The sequence below is a fragment of the Lithobates pipiens genome, unplaced genomic scaffold (assembly GCF_037356315.1).
Source record: "Lithobates pipiens isolate NorthernLeopardFrog02 unplaced genomic scaffold, aLitPip1_a1.2 Scaffold_13, whole genome shotgun sequence".
Lineage (NCBI taxonomy): Eukaryota > Metazoa > Chordata > Amphibia > Anura > Ranidae > Lithobates > Lithobates pipiens.
Window position 1 is genome coordinate 164179881 of NW_027507718.1, and position 17774 is coordinate 164197654.

The 17774-nt window shown below is 44.4% G+C and overlaps 1 protein-coding gene across 18 annotated transcripts in view; it reads right to left on the reverse strand.

Moving 5' to 3' along the window:
* Window positions 1-17774, reverse strand: part of ADGRL3 (adhesion G protein-coupled receptor L3) — a 1264347-nt gene that overhangs the window by 662295 nt on the left and 584278 nt on the right. For all 18 annotated transcript variants that reach the window (XM_077475785.1, XM_077475784.1, XM_077475783.1 and 15 more), the window contains exon 8: window positions 4176-4276. In XM_077475785.1, the coding sequence (XP_077331911.1) occupies window positions 4176-4276 (101 nt within the window). The remainder of the gene's footprint in view (window positions 1-4175; window positions 4277-17774) is intronic.

A 17774-nucleotide genomic window follows, 5' to 3' on the forward strand; every position in this document is an offset into this window, starting at 1 on the left:
CTCCCTTCCCAATTTATTTGCCTCCCTTTCAAAATTTGCGGAGATATCAGGGTTGACCATCAATATGTCTAAATCATCTGCCCTTCCTATAGGTATCCCCCCGTTAGATCTCTTACACCTCAAACAGTCCTTTCCCTTCCACTGGCCGGACTCATCTCTATCCTACTTGGGGATAGCACTCCCAGATCATTATAATAAATTATTCACGTCCAACTACCCACCCCTTGTCAAAAAAATTAAAATGACCCTGAAGATGTGGTCCAGACTTCATATATCCTTCATGGGCAGGATTACCGCTCTAAAGATGGTGGTGCTTCCTAGGCTCTTATATTTTTTTCGTTCTCTCCCTATTAGATTATCAAGGTCTTATCTTAATGATGTACAAGCTTCCCTCCTTCGCTTTGTTTGGCAAGATAAACCTCCTAGATTTTCAAAAGCTATATTGTACCGCTCCTCTAAAAAAGGGGGATTGGGGGTTCCACAGATATGGCTGTACTATGTGGCCAGCAGATTCTCGCAACAGGCTCAATGGAATATCAGGGCTTCCAGGGTTCCGTGGGTACAATTTGAACAAGAATCTGTAAAGCCTCTTTTTCTTCCGGGTATGATGTGGATCCCTCCTTTGGCCAACCACACTAAGTCCTATGGGAATATGCTTGTCTCGGATGGCATGCTCCTTTGGCATAGATATAAGCACGTTTATGGTTTGGTGTCTCGGGCTCCTGGTGGTGCCTCCTTTTTGGGGGACTCCAGGTTCCTGACTGCACACAACCACCTAAATGCTTTCCGTCTTTGGATAGAGTTGGGTCTTATATCCCTTAAGGACTTTATAGTAGACTCTAACTTCACCACATTCCAGGACCTACAAGTTAGATTTCAGATCCCCCACACGGAGTTTCTCCATTTTTTGCAACTTCGACATTTCTTTCTTCATCATTACCCAGGCCCCTACTCAACGCCCCCGACTTCTTTTGAGGAGATCTGTTATACAGCCCCTAGACAGAAGGGGTTGATCTCTTTGCTCTACCGGGGCCTTGAGGAGGTGACGGGTGGAAATGACCTGAAATATAGGGCCTCCTGGGAACAGGAACTTGGGGATCGGAGTGACTCAATTGACTGGGTGGAGTCCTGGCGCAATATGTGCCAATGCACGAAATCCCTGTCAGTAAGGGAAACTGCTATAAAAGTGATTACTAGGTGGTATTATACTCCCCTGCGGTTACATAAAATCTTCCCACAGGCTCCGAACAGTTGCTTTAGGGGCTGCCCCCTTCCAGGCTCGTATACACACATCTTCTGGGACTGTGACCGGATACTGCCTATATGGCAACTTCTCTTTGATATAATTGATAAGTTGGCAGGCTTCCATATCACTTTAACACCACATCATGCTCTGTTGTTTCAATCCCCGCCAGATGTTCCCAAACCACTGAGAAAGTTGATTCATTCGATCTGCCTGGCCATGCTATGGTCAATTGCTTTCAACTGGAAGTCCCCCTCGCTTCCTCTCCCACAGGTCTTGTCTCGAGTAGATCTTATGATGCATTCTGAGAAAATTTACCACACTCTTCATGACACTATGCCTCTGTACGAGGCCAAATGGAATCCATGGTTTATATTTCGACTATCACACTGACCACGCTAGTCTCTCCTTCCCACTCTCCTTCTTTTTCGCTTTGTATTTTCTTGTGTTCTTTTTTTTTTTTTTTTCTTCCTTCTTTTCCATTCTATGTATCTACTTTCTTTTTGCTTATATTGTATCTCATGCTCATTATACTTCTGATTTAGTTGGATGTAACAATTAAAGCCCATGAGTCTGTCCCAGTTCCATGCAGAGTATTATTTTTGAAATATCTCTCTCACCATTGATTACATGTCATTTTGTTTACGGTAGTTGTTTATCACTATGTTATTTTGCTGTATTAACGATGGATATGTAATACTGCTGTTTGCACCCCCTTTCTTTTTCTTTGTATGGTTCTGCATGGGAATTTCCCGATACTCATTCTTTGTATTTCAGTTGAATCTTTTTCAATAAAACGTTTGAAAACAAAAAAAAAAAAAAAGTGGTCAGAAGTTATGGAGCTGCCGCATCACTTTCACTTTGAAGCCCATCGCCCGCTACTGCAGCCATCAGCCTGTGATCAAAGGTTCACTCTTTGGACGTACATAGTACATTCAAAGAGCTGAACTGGATAAGTGAAAGCCCAATGGAATAAGTAGTGACAAATATATCCCTCCAATTCCTTTGCTTCTTCCTCCTAGCGCCACACAATAAATTAAACCTTTCTCTGCTATGGGCAACTGTCAAACCTCAATTTACCATTTCAGGGAACTTCTCTGTGCTGGTCTATAATAAAGGATATCACACTCTTTGGAAAAAGCCTCCTCTGTTAAACATGTTCAAATACATTCCTCTACAGGTATGGAATTAATGATGTGGGATGGGAGACAACTGTTAGCCAGGAGAGTAGCATTGCCCGCACAATACTTTGTGGTAGGTTTTAGTCACCCAACCACAAAATTGTTATGTGCACACGTAACAAATTTTGAACTCTTATACGTTTTGTCATAACAACTTCGTCCAAAGGGAAAGGGATTCAAAGTCATAATGACAAAAAGTGGTATGAAAGTGTTTTATATCTATACCAAAATGTTTTGCTTTTCATTTCTATTTTAAACTGAATGGGCTGTTTTTACAAATAAACATAAGCATGTATCACTTATGTAAATGACCTATTCAACACAGACAGATAAACGCATGTAAAGTGCTCTAATTAAAGTGTTTAACGGTGTGAGTCTGTATAATTAGTCCACTTTTCCAAAAATCAAATGCATTCACACTCTCAATTACGTAGTGCTTAGTACAATATGTGTTTCAATTCATGCACCCAGTGGTGCAAATCCTCCACCACAATGCACTTACCAAAAGGTAATTAGCCAATATGTGTAGTCCGCCCTTTATGGGGGTCTCAAAACTCCTGTTCTCGCAGTACACAGAACTGCCAGATGTCAGTCCAGATGGGGAAAGAGCTCACCAATTGGAACCAGAAATGCAGCATATAGTGTAGCATGTAATAGTTTAAAATACACATATATAAATACCACATGGATAAAGTTAAAAACAAGTGTCAACAAACGTGGCCAGCACTTACTCCAATGGCTGCCGCTCCACAAGCAAGGAGTCGGCGGCGTGACCTCAGCGAATAAGGCTCCAACCGACGCATTTTGTGCGTATGAACATCTTTAGGGCTACAATGCATGTGCTCCCACTCCCCTATACTTTCAAAGCATGAGTCAATACCAGCCCCCAAGGTTAGGGCTAACCAATTTATGTATTTTGGGGAGGTGGTGGAAGACCAAATTACCTGGATCCTCCACCGCCAAATACTCAAAACCTTTCCTTCTTAACCTATGTTTATTAGCTCTATTAAGAGTTAAAAGTGCCATAGGGGAAAATAAGTGGTAGAATCAATGACACAGTGTACAGTACAAGTACAAACTATACACAGAAATAAGTTTTTACATTGAGGTGATCTCTTTTATATTTGACTCAAGTCTGTCCTTAAGTATAGAGGCTATGCCAGAAAGTGAGTTCTAACTGAGCTAGTGTTAAAGAGGGGTTCCACCCTAAAGTGGAACTTCTGCTCATCGGAACCCTCTCCCCCTCCGGTGTCACAGTTGGCACCTTTCAGGGGGGAGGGGGTGCAGATACATGTCTAAGACAGGTATTTGCACCCACTTCCGGGCATAGACTCCCACAGGAGTCTATGCTGTTTCCTGTCCCGGCGCGCTGTCTGCTGGGACACACACGGGTCCCAGACAGCACAGACCATTACAATTGCGCAACTCGTGCATGCGCAGTAGGGAATCAGGAAGTGAAGCCGCAACAATTCACTTTGTGATTCCCTCACCGAGAATGGAGCTGAGCGATCGATCTGTCTCGGCAGCCGGCATCGCTGGAACCCGGGACAGGTGAGTGTCCATTTATTAAAAGTCAGCAGCTGTAGTATTTATAGCTGCTGGCTTTTAATATTTTTGTTTCCAGTGGAATCCCTCTTTAACTATAGTGTAAACTATACTCCTAAAACTTAGCTGTAGTTCTGCTTTAAGCTTTGAAAATCTGTCTCTACATTTTTTTAATCTCACATATAACTCATTTAGAGAAAGATCACCTTCTGCCCAATATGACTGATCCATGGAGATGAGCAGTTGCTTAAGTCAGGTCCTTTTGTATTCCACACTCCTTCCGAACTACACGCATATGTTGCCACACCTTTAAGATAAAGAACACGTTATTTAAATTAGCTAAAATAAACATAAAAATATAGCCAATTAGAGATTTGCTTAGAAGTTTGCCAGCTTTCTTCTCTCAATGCTACTTACTTAGAGCACTGGGGCTTAGGCTTAACAAATTTACATATTCTGTATGACATATTAAAGAGGAAGTAAACCCTGATGAGTTTACTTCCTCTTTCATTCCCTGCAAAGGCAAAGCATAATGGATCGCATAGTAGGCCATTATGTGTCACTTACCTGACACAGGAGCCAGCGAAGTCACCGCTGTCCCCTGTAGTCCGGTGCATCCATCTTCTCGGTGGGGTCTCGCAGCTCCGCCACTGTCATTCGGCGAAGCCGTCACTCCCGCGCATGCGCACAGGAGCCGTGACGCGCGGCATTGCGTGGCATCTTCGTCATCGACAATGCCATGCTCAGTGTGCCTGCGCGCCGCTGTCTACGGCGCATGCGCCGTAGACAGCAGTGCCCATCTTCGGGCAAATATCTCCTAAACCGTATAAGTTTGGGAGATATTTCTTGGACCTACAGGTAAGCCTTAATCTAGGCTTACCTGTAGGTCAAAGTGGTTTGTAAGGGTTTACAACCACTTTAAATAGTTTACATGGATTATATATTTTCATTTGAATTAACTGAATTGTTTTCTAGGGAATGCAATTCAAGTGAGTGGTTGGATTTTGGTTTGATCAGATGTTTTTGAGGGCAGAGGAGAGATCTGGGGTCTAAGAGAGCCCAGAACTCTCAGTAAAAAGTACCTATCACTGCCAATGTGTAAATTTTTTATTTTATTTTAAATAAAATAAACAATAGAAGAAAATAATTTTAAAGCACCCCAACCCCCCGTAGTCACATGCAAATGTAAATTTTAAAGTGGAATTCCAGCTTTCACCTAACTAGCCTTATGTATGTCCTCTCCCCCTCCTAACATGCCCCCTCCCCCTCCTATGCTAACTAACAAGTGTTGTATATACTTACCTATATTCAGGCCACTACAGTCTGGTCACGTGATCTGGATCCCCTGTGTCAGCCAGCGGTGGTTGCAGGGGAGAGGAAGGAGCACTGACAGAGTTCCATTGAAGCCTATGGGTGAAGCCCCACTCCAGGCAATAGCTAGTAAGGCCTGGAGTGGGGCTTCAATGGGACACTGTCAGTGCTCCTTCCTCTCTCCTGCAGCCACCGCTGGCTGACACAGAGGAAATCATGTGACCAGACCGTAATGACCCAAAAATAGATAATATACAAGTTGACGTCTTACACATGTTAGTTAGCATAGAGGTTAGGAAGGGAGAGGGGACATTTTTAGGGCTAGATAGATGTAAGCTGGAATTCTATTTTAACTGAACAAGTTGAAGCTAAAAGCTGGTTACTATGAACAGCTGCTCCAGATTCTGCCTGCTCAACTTTTAGTACATTTCCTTCCAAGTTTTTATAGAAGTAATACAAACATTATAATATATAGTACCATAACAGATCAAATAGCCCATCCAAAAGAAAATTGTTACATTAAATAATTGCAATAATAATAATATTAATAATAATAAATTATCATTCTTTTCTATGTAGCAGCATTTTGCCATGCAAAATCTAACATAAAATGGAAAATGTCTTACCGTAATTTTCCTTTCCTGATTGACTCCATGGCAGCATACATTTGGGTAGCCCCACCCTCACTTCTACTCCATAGGACCCTACTCCCATAAATTTTCAGGCTGAGCCAGAGCCCACGTTCCGTAACTAGCCTACTTGTGACACTGGGAGGGAACTCCTGCTGCCATTGAGTCCATCAGTAAAGGAAAATTATGGTAAATATTTGATAGGACATTTTCTGTTTTCCTGACATTCTCCATGGCAGCATACGTTTGGGAACTAGCTAGCCCCCAAAAAAGTAAGGTTTCCAACAGCACTTAGCCAACAGAAACATTATGGATAAATATGAACAGTATAAAAAAGTTAGCTACACCCCATATTGAGCCAAAACAGCCTTAATGGAAGACATGTCATTTCCCTACAAATATTCCTGGCGCCCTTTCATGGGGGGCCCACAAAGTCTACGAAATTTCTGGTTGAGTGTGTGGTGACTGCTTTCTTAGGAATCAGCCCCTAAGCTCTATAAGCCTATTGGCTAGCTGAATCCAGCGATGATTCTGGATGATATCTCTGTTCTGCTGGTTTTGCTAGGGAGAGTAAAAAATATGTCCCAAAACTCAGAGCAAAGCTGTAGCTTGAGAGCATGCTTGAATTTTCCCAATATCCATGGAATGGAACCAGTTATCCTTAGTTATCCTTAGTTATCCTTAGTGGTCCTGCAAATCATTTGTTCTCATAGGATGCTGAAGCCACCCCAGATTGCAACCCAGTATGAATATAAACACTACTCTTATTAGGCAGAATGCCAGCAGGGATGCTTTATAGCCCAAGGCTCAGATCCTAGCAAAACCTCGTGACTGAGGGGAAAAAAAGAATCCTTAGAGAGGCTACCTTCATGACCGAGCCTTTACTCAAAACTGGACAAAAATAGTACCCATCTGGAGCAGCAAGCTGCCAAAGGGTCCTAAAGGCCCTGATTCTGGCAAACTTCCTGCTGAGGATGTAGCCCTCAAAGAGATTGACATCATGGCTCAATCCTTACTCCAACAGGACTGGAGGTGATCTCCAAAGGATCCTTCCTAGCGTAAAGCGTTGATCTTGGCAAATTTCCTGGCTGAAGAGATAGCCATTAGACTGCATGTCTTCATAGCTCAGACTTTACCCAAGCTGAACTAAAATGAGATCTCATCTGGAGCTGGCAAGGAAGTCCAGAGAAAGTAATAAATTCCACCTACAGAGTCTTGGCTCTCCTTCGAATCTCAGATGCAGCCCCCATCAAAGTACTGGATGAGCAAGGGATAGTCCACCCATGAGACATTGGATATGACAGGGACTGCAGAGATCTGCCCTCTAAAAGAGCTTAAGATCAGTTGAAGTCCAGAATGTACCTAACCAGAGGACTAAAGCAAAAGAAAACAAAGTAATCCAAATTGAACAAGCTTTATTCTAATCCTTCTGTAGGATTTATAGATATTAGCTTAGAGAAACAACAGCCAAGCCTGGTCAGTCTTTTCCTCCCAGGATAAGAAACTGGAATAGAAAAACAAAGGTGAAATATTGCACTCTGTGAAAAAAGATTTAATCTGAGAGAAAGGACTTCAGTCCGATAACCCGGTGTCAAAAGCAGGAACCAAGGCAAGTTTGGCCAATGGAGAATTACTGTAATAATTGCCACTTTTTTTAACAACAGACCCCAAAAAACTGTATATGGATCAAAATGGAGGGAAAGCATATGGCGTGTGAGACCTTTTGTGATCTGTCCCAGCATTCGCACCCAGGGTTTGGCCCAGTCCCCTAGGGAAAAGCTTCCCAGCTTATAATAGTAAGGAGATGCTAGCAGATCTAACTATATCTTGTACAGAGATTCACTTGGAGGAACCTACATGTAGGAACCACTCGTTGCCCAATTGGGCCACAGAATATGGATTCTTCCCTGGAATTCTGAATGTAGACTCAAATGAGATGTTAGAGTGATTCTACTACACCCACATCATAGCTATCTCTACCTCTTCTCAATGGACTGACCGTGCAGCTTCTGGTTTGCCCCCGATGTAGAACATCACTGTGATGTTGTTCAGCCTCATTGGAGACTAAAAAGCCTGCTGCCAGATGAGAAAAGGCTAAGGGAGCACTAAAAGTGCTGGCCAGAAAACTGGAATGTTCAAAACAACCTCCTGACATGGGAGTTCCACTGGCAGAAAAAACTTCCCAATAGGGGAGCTCCACTGGCAAAACAACTTCCTGACGGGAGTACCACAAGCCCTAGATCTGCAGCACAGAACATTTATTACTGTGCCAGCACCCAAGGCTTCATCTGCCTGTTCGCAAGACATGAATAGCTGGGTGCATGATCAATATTGGAGAAAAAAAATCCTCTCACGACAGGAGACCATTTCCATTCAGCCCACCTCAATATATGGATGGAGAGACCATGGTCCTGATCATCAGGCATTGGGATGCTGACAGGTGAAGAGAAGAAAGCCAGGATTATCCAGCGTCCTACAACCAGTATGCTCTAGTGGAAAAAAAAAAGTATTCTCAACCATGATTAATTAAGCTCTCAGATACACAAGGATTTGTGTAGGAGTCAGAAGACCCTCCTTGAAAGACTAGCCAGCCAATCTCTTGACCCATGTAGAAACAGATACCTCAGAGAAGACAGCTCTGGGAGTTGGAAATAGGCATCCTTCTGAGCAACAATAGTACTTATCTTAAAATCACATCTGCTAGAATTAGCATTGCCGAGATGATAAGGTTGACATTGGCTAGCAGAACTTGCCAATTGTTGCTGCTTATGTACAGATTTGCGGTGAGAGTCCTGTGAGCTAATTTCTTATGCCGCGTACACACGACCAGACTTTTCGAGGGATTAAGTCCGACAGACTTTCGAAGGAGTTCTGACGGAGTTCTGGCAGAATTCTGACGGACTTTCCGAATGAGCGGACTTGGCCACACACAATCACACCAAACTCCGACGGATTCGAACGTGATGACGTACGACTGGACTCGAATAAGGAAGTTCATAGCCAGTAGCCAATAGCTGCCCTAGCGTCGGTTTTAGTCCGTCGGAATAGCATACACACGAGCGAATTTTTCGGTAGGAACTGGATCCGGCAGAGTTCTGGCGGAAAAATTTGAAGCATGTTCCATTTCTAAAGTCTGTCAGACTTTTGCGAATCAAAAGTCCGTTGCAGCCCACACACGATCGAATAGTCTGCCGGAATCATTCCGTCAGACTTTGGATGTTGAAAAGTCCGCTCGTGTGTACGAGGCTTTACAGGATACACATTGTTTATTTGATGGGATTGAATGATAATACTTATTGGAGAAGTCACCAACTTGGGTCAACATTTGGACTTTAACCATTTATGTATTTTTACCATTTATCTTTTTGAATTAATTTTTTCCAGTTTTTTGGGACTTTATGATTTATTTTCAGCTGCATTTTAAGGCTGAGTGCTAACACACTATTGCGCAAGATCACTATTTACTTAAATTATAAATGCAGCTCTTTGTTATCAAATGAAACTAGCCCTTGAAGGGGACTGTTTACATTCTTGCAGTGCAGACAAGATTGTCCCACTTGTAGAATTATTAGTAGCTCTTTGCTATCAAATAAAGCTTGTCAATAATAAAATTATCTCTAAAACAGAAGCTTCTTTCTTGAAGAAAAACTTCTATAAAGTGCCTAATTTTTATCACCGGCCAAAAATTCCCAAAGATCTTACCAATCCCTCGGGCCATCGACTAGTAGCAGCAATGGATAGGGCCACTAGTGGCTTCTCTATGTACACTGACCAATTTCTCCAACCTTTGGCACAAAACCTCCCCTCATATAAATGTGATAGACCCCACCTATTAGACATGCTTAAACCTTACCTATGGGAAGATAGCTATTGGTGGCTGTCCTACATCATGTACACATGATGTAGGACAATCTCTGTACACATCCATTCCTCATGATGTAGGAGTACGTGCCATCGAACACTTTATGGCCAACGACCCTCATACCAACTCACGGCAAGCCCATTTTATCCTTGAGGCTGTAAAATTCTGCCTTAAACATAACTATTTTGAGTCAGGAGGCACGCATTACCTACAGATCAATGGCACAGCTATGGGGGCCCAGTTTGCTAACCTTGACGATGGGATCCTGGGAAAACTTGTAACTGCCAGCTGACCACCCCTTTGCCATCCACGTGATGTATTATGGTCGATATATCGACAACATAGTAATCCTCTGGGACGGCACTCTTGATGACATTGTTACTTTCATGCAATATTGCAATCTCAACACCCTGCGTCTATCCTTTACTCATGCAGCTGATCCCAATATGCTAGCATTTCTAGATCTTGAACTCTGTCATGACAATGGAATAATATACGCAAAGAATTTCATCAAACCCACTGCAGGCAAATCTTTTATAAACTACAATAGCTGCCACCATCTTAGGTGGGTCAAAAACATCCCTCAAAGTCAGTTTTGACGATTGCGTAGAAATTGCACCAGAGACTCTGACTACGACATCCGTGGTCAACTTCTTTCCAAAAAATTCCTAGACAAAGGATACCCTACCTCACTCATAGATGCGCAATGTACAGGGATAGGGACAATTGTAGACACTCATTCAGGTTGAACTGGATGGACTGGTGTCTTTATTCAACCTTGCTAACTATGTAACTATGAGGCCTTCGAAAACTGCCATAATTTACCCACAGGCTCTCATACCGTAACATCTGCCATCAAAGCACCAACAACATTCATTACACAACTCCATGGGAAATATAGAAAAATTGAAAAAAAAATTAGCCGCACACTGGTCTAACCTACTAGAAGATCCCCATCTAAGAGCCACAGTTGACGCCAAACCTAAAGTGGCATATAGAAAATCTAGAACTATAAAAAGTCAAATCGCACCCAGCAAAATCAAGTCTCTTCACAACCTGTCCTCATCCCACCTATAGGGATGTATCAATGCAAAAAAAACCCTGTTCAATCCTTTTTGCTGGCAGGATCTCCATTCTGGCACCTCTGCTGATGGACAATGGGAACGCTGTGACTATGCGAGTGGGCCTGTTTTTTATTTGGCTGTATAATTCCTGTGAGTGCAGACACTGAACACAGAGTGAGCAGGCAAGAGGCCGCATTTTACAATGCTACTTCTATAGTTACTGCATCCTGGCTACTGCATCCCTGACAGCCGAATATCACTCCGCTGCCTGCTGTCAGGGATGCTATAGCCACAACTATAGAGGTAGCATTGGGGCTGGATTAACCCCACTGTCTTTAAACAAGACCTGCCCGCTGCCACCGCAGGGCTTCCAATCCACCACTGCCTGTCATGTAACTGATGATTGAGCCTGATATGCAGAGGACAGCCTCTCTTACAGCTCAGACCTGGAGACCCTGATAGAGCTGATAGGGTGCGCCAAGATGCAAAGTCACACGAGTGCCTGGCAGAATCGCTGAACCTGAAGCTGGATCGGAACTCCTGGCCGGACTGTAGAGATGTCTGTAGGAGTCCAAGAACAGTACATGCATGGGGACCCCACAGGCGGAAGCGTAGATGCTGTAGAAGGGGGGATGGTGGCACCTCCAAGACTGCAGAGAAGGCAGGTACAGGCAGGCCGGGTCATACAAAAGCGAGCACATCAGGAACAGAGGCTGAGGCAGAAGCGGAGTCAGGATACAGGCCGGGTCATCAACGGGCTTGCAGAGGAGTGGCAGAAGGAACAGGCAGATGCGGAGTGGAGGACAAGCTGAGGTCGAATGCAGGCAGGAAACAGGAACATCAGGAAGCAAGCTGGGTCACAACAGGAAAATAAGTCAGGTAAGTAATTGCAAGACACACAGGGAACACTGTAGAGCAGACAGCACTGAGTCCAGGTACTGATGCTCTACTGACCCATGACTGTCACGTGTGCGCAAAGGCACGTGCAAGCGCACCCACTGCAATCTCTCCACAGGAACTTAAGTTCTGTCACTACCATCTTGGTTGCTGTCATGGGCTTCCTGACACTGCCCCCCCCCCCAAGGTCAGCCTCCAGATGCCCAACTTTGCCCACTTGTCAGGATGGGAGTTCTTGAATCAAATTTTCGGGCATTAATACTACCGTCCGGTTCCCAGGAGTTGTCCTCTGGCCCATACCCTTTTCCGCTTTATCAGGAACTGGATCTGATTTCTCCTCTCCCTGCAGTCTAACATTGTTTCCACCTCAAACTCTCCCTCCCTGTCAATAATTACAGGTTCAGGTGTGCCGGTGCTTCATCCTCAAAAGGGATCAGGGATAGCAGGTTTCAATAAAGTTATGTGGAACCATGGGTGGATCCTACATGACTCAGGCAACTCTAATTCACAAGCAACCTCATTAATCCGTCTCTTCACCGGAAATGGTTCCACAAATTTAGGGCCCAGTTTCTTCGAGGGACAGGCTAGTTTCAAATTAGTTGTTGCTAGCCACACTTGGTCACCAGGGTTCAGGATCAACTCTCCCCTTATTTTCCTGTCAAAAACCTCCTTATTGTATGCCTGTTACATAGTTACATAGTTAGTAAGGTTGAATGAAGACACCAGTCCATCCAGTTTAACCTGGCCTGTGTCATTGTTTCCTGTAACAGTTTGTTATTGGAGTTGAAGAAATTCATAGTTTCAGAAACAGCTGGCACAGGGGAATCTGTATTAGACAAGAGAGAAGGGTGGAAACTGTAGATTGTTTTGTGGCAGAGTGCACTGAATTGTTATATTAAAACTCGGCCAGGGTAAGCAGAGGGACCCAATCGTCTTGAGAAAATGAGGAGAAACATCGTAGATGGTGTGCCCTTCATGGGCAGGAAGTGTGCCATCTTAGACAGCCTATCGACAACTACAAAAATAATGTGGCCCTCAGATGGGGGGAGTTCTACAATAAAATCTATTGAGACCATCTTCCAAAGTCTGCTAGGGACAGGCAAGTGTTTTAACAGGCCCCAGGCCCTGGATCTACTGGTATCATTGCGGATGCAAGTGGTGCAAGAGTCCACATATTTCCTACAATCCTTTTCCACCCCAGGCCACCAAAATGTCCGTTGCACTAATTCAGTTGTCTTGCCAATGCCAAAATGACCTGCCAGCACATGATCATGGCATCGCCCCAAGATGACTATTCGGAGATCTTCCAGCACAAAGACCTTGCCTTCGTGCCAAAGTAGCCCATCCTTTGCCAGTAGAGTGACTTCGGCTCGGTTCCTTACTAAGGTTTGTTTAATTTGTTCCATCAGCTCTCCTTGAAGTAACAGGAAGTTCAGAAAGGACAGAATGGTATCTGGAGATGAGACTTCCTCAGATTTGCTAAACATGCGTGATAATGCATCAGGTTTTGTATTCTTGGATCCGGGCCTGGACGTTAGGTGGAAGGTGAATCTGGAAAAGAACAGTGCCCACCAGGAAAACAAAGCAACTGAATGCAGCAGAGCCTTAGCTCCCTGCCTCTGAGATAATATTGCTCCAACCGCTGTTTCCGAAGCGTCTACTTCTAAGACGTAGGGCAGGGCTGGGTCAGGGTGTTTCAGGACAGATGCAGATGTGAAAAGTCTTTTTAGGGTATCTAAAGCTTTCTGAGCTTCCGTAGACTAACAGAATATTGTATCTTGTTTGGTTAAACTTGTGATGGGGGATATGATTGCTGAAAAACCTCTAATGAACTTCCGATAAAAATTTGCAAACCCCACGAAGCGTTGGACACCTTTCTTTTCGCTGGAGGCAGGCCAATCCAGAATGGCCGTAACCTTTTGAGGATCCATCTGGATGCCCTCGGTGGAAATGGTTAAACCCAGGAATTGGATGCTTTGACATTCAAATATGCATTTCTCTGGTTTAGCATAAAGTCCATGTTGTCGAAGGCGATTCAGTACACTCTTCACGTGCCTACGGTGATGATCTAGAGAGGGAGAGAAGATTAGTATGTCATCAAGATAAACAACAACAAACAGATCCAGGAAATCTCGGAAGACATTGTTGATGAAGTGCTGCAAGGTAGCGGGGGCATTAGGAAGTACGAAGGGCATGAAAGGTAGTGGGGGCATTGCAAAGTCCAAAAGGCATTACGAGGTATTCAAAATGTCCAAACCGTGTGTGAAACACCAACTTCCATTCATCCCCCTCTCGTATACGGACCAAGTTATAGGCACCCTGAAGATCCAATTTTGTAAAAAAATTGTGGCTGTACTGAGTTGCTGGAATAATTCAGGCACAAGTGGGAGAGGGTAATGGTTTTTAACGGTGACTTTGTTACGTTCACGATAGTCCACACAGGGCCGTAATGAGTGGTCTTTTGTTTCTACAAAGAAGCTCTGGCAGGAGATGTGGAATGGCGAATTAACCCCTTTTTGAGGTCGTCATCAAATTAGTCTTTCAACGCAACAAGTTCAGATTCAGATGGATCCAGGGAGGAGTTCAATTGGACAGTCATAAGCCCTATGAAGAGGAAGCGTTTCTGCCCCCTTTTTACTATAAACGTCCAAAAAGTCGTGATATGCCACTGGGACAACTTGCAACTTGGCGGGCTTCAAAATCAACATCGATGTACAGCAGGGAACATTGGTCCTCATGATTTTCTTGCTAGCAGTGTTGAAGGCAATAGGGGGAAAGAAACACAGTTATCTGCTCAAAAAAAAAGGTAAACAACTGCACCAAACTTCGATAAAATGGCGCAATGCACATTGATCACCCAGAGCATAGTCATCTTTATATGTTTTAATTTTGGTTATTTTTTTTAACATAAGTGGAGTTACCCACTAACAGCCTGCATGTCATCTGGTCTCTTCTGCTAACCTCAAGCCAAACATATGTATCCTAGACCTCTTTCACAGGGCAATCAATGCATCCACAGGGCGACCAGGATCCCAGAGGCAGGAAAGCAGATGCTATAACTGCGTTGGGCACACTTAACAGCCACCCACTAATAGCAGGGCTCCCAGCCATTGCAAAAAGCAGCCAATGGAAAGACCCACTCTCCAGGCATTGATCCTCTGCATATGTGTGCCATAACATCACTCCCACTGACAACTGACCACTTGAACCATCCTGAAAGACTTCTGGGTACCACAAGATGCTCCTGACATCCGCACAGCTGTCCTACATGAAACCTGGCTGCCAATACTTCCACAAGGTAGGAAGACTTCATACAAAATGTCCCTTTGAGTGGGGGGGCGTGGCGACCGAGCTCCATGCAGGACGTAGCGTGAGAGCTCCGCTCGTCCACCGGAGAAATCCGCCACCATCCAACTCCACCGCCGTCCTTCACAGACCCTACAGGCACCATCGAGCGGCTCTTTCACAGAGGCATCCAGCAGAGATGGGCCGGCGGCGAAAGATGGTCCAACAGCCACACAAATTAGACGCATACTTTGCCTCAGGCCCGGGCGGGCTTCAACAAAATGGCGATGGCACATGCGTGCCTCGGGCGAGCTGAGCTTCCAGTCAGCACAACACAGATCGCCGCCCGCCGCATAGTGCCTCCGATTCAGCCTGCGTACACAGCGGATCCTCCTCAGGCACACAAAGCCCTTCTACACGCAGCCCAGCGAAAGCTAAACAAAGGAGGACATCCCCTGATAGGCCGCAACACCAGCCTGAGGCTCCAATGGAGGTAAGCAGGCCGCAACTATCCACAGCTACACAAGGGACACAGGAGAGGGACCCCATTGGTGACTTTCCTACCACAGATGCCCCGGTATCAGAATCTACCCTCAAGGACATGCTAATGTCTCTCAGGGTATCCCTTCAAGCTGACTTGGTAAAAGAAATCACTGACTGTCAGAAATCAGTGCAGGCCCTGGGCAACAGAGTTGATAGGGTGGAACAACAAATAGGCACATACGCCTCCTCCTACAATGTTATGGTAGAGGCACATGAGGCTCAGGGAGATGACATACAATGGCTGAAAGACAAAATCGCAGACCTCGAGGACCGATCCAGGAGAAACAACCTTAAACTAAGGGGTATACCTGAGTCCGTCCCCGCCACTCAACTCCTGCAATTTGCCCAGACTATGTTTTCCACAATGATTCCAGAACTCACAGTCCAGGATTTAATAGTGGATAGAATACACAGACTTTCTAAGCCCTAGTTTCTCCATGTTGAAACGACACGGGATGTCCTCTTGAGGGTTCATTACTACCACGTTAAGGAAAGACTACTGCATGAATCCCGCAAGCTGGACACGTTGCCTCCACAATATGCTGACATACGGATGTTACCGGACCTATCTAGACACATGCTACAAAGGCGCAGAAATCTTGCGACCATCACTAAAGCCCTACGTAACCATGCCATTCCTCACAAATGGAAATACCCAGCGACTCTTGCTATTACGCACAATGGGGTTTCGGTTATGATCTCAAACTTGGAAGATGGCATTGAGGGCTTGAGGAAGTGGAACATCTTGCCGGATCCCTCATCATCTCGCTTGCATCCGAGTAACCCTCAACACATACCTGATGAATGGCAAGTGGTCACTTGTAAAAGATCCCCCAGGAAGCCCAAGGGTGGAGTCTCCAGATCCAACGAAAACTAAACAAGATGCATTTCTCCGGGGATTGGAGCTGTTTCTCTAGTTCTCCTCGACCCTCCCTGGTGATACGTAGCAGTTAAATCTGCACACGGATCGTTTATGGATCCATTTCTTAAACATACCTTGTTGACTGTTTTTTTCTTCGTATTGTCCTGTTCTATCTGTTTTGTTACTTGTTCCTTTTTTTTTTACACTCGATATATACAGTGAGTCTGGAGAATTACGGATGAACCTCGCCGATGCAATACGGCCCAGTACCTTCCCTCCACCATGTATGTATGGTCCAAACGATTTGAACATGGCAACGGTGAGTACTTGTACCACACAACCAACTATCCAGCATTTGAACTATGGTAATTAACTGTTTATCTATAAACGCCAAGGGGTTAAATCACCCTGCCAAAAGATTTTCTTTATGGGCTGAGGCTAAAAAACAAAAAGCGGACATACTCTGCGTCCAAGAGACTCATTTTCAAAAAGACAAGGTACCCTACTGCTCTAACAAGAACTTCCCTCATGTTTTTATGGCTTGTACTCCTGACCGTAAAGCAGGCGGGGTACTCATGGCCATTGGCAATTCTGTCTCTTTTCAACTCCGAAAAGCTCTCCTGGATGAGGGTGGTAGATACATAATTGTTAATGGTGATATCAATTCCAAACCATACACGTTGATAACGTTATACTCTCCCAACTCTCACCAACTCCGCTTCTTCAAACTGGTACTCAAAAAAGCAGCTTCTATGTTGTATGGTAATCTTCTTATATGTGGTGACTTCAATTCTGTGCCCGACCTGGCCATGGACACAACTACCAAACGATCCAGAGGTACACCATCTCTTCAACCCCTTCTGCAGAATGAAGGACTGTTCGATGTGTGGAGGTGTTACCACGCCAACGAGAGGGACTATACCTTTTTTTCGCATAGGCATTGTTCTTACTCACGAATAGATTTATTCCTGACGGTTAAATGGTTATTGCAACAAATAGCAACTACTAAGATATTTGATATTACATGGTCTGACCATGCTGCAATTTCTGTCTCTATTTCGGAGGGGTCTGTCTCTTCCTCACCTCCCATCTGGCGCTGTAATGTACGATTGTTGCAGGAACCTGACACCAATGATGCCATATCACAACAATGTTTTTGCAGATAACCAACATTCAGTTAATGACCCATACATCCTGTGGAACTCACACAAAGCATACATGAGGGGTGTCCTTATCCAATTAGGTGCCCAAAAAAAAAAAAATGCACACAAACCTTAAATAATTTGCTGACAGAGATTCACAACATTAAAGTACTAAACAAACAAGCTCCTACACACAACTTGGCTAGCAAA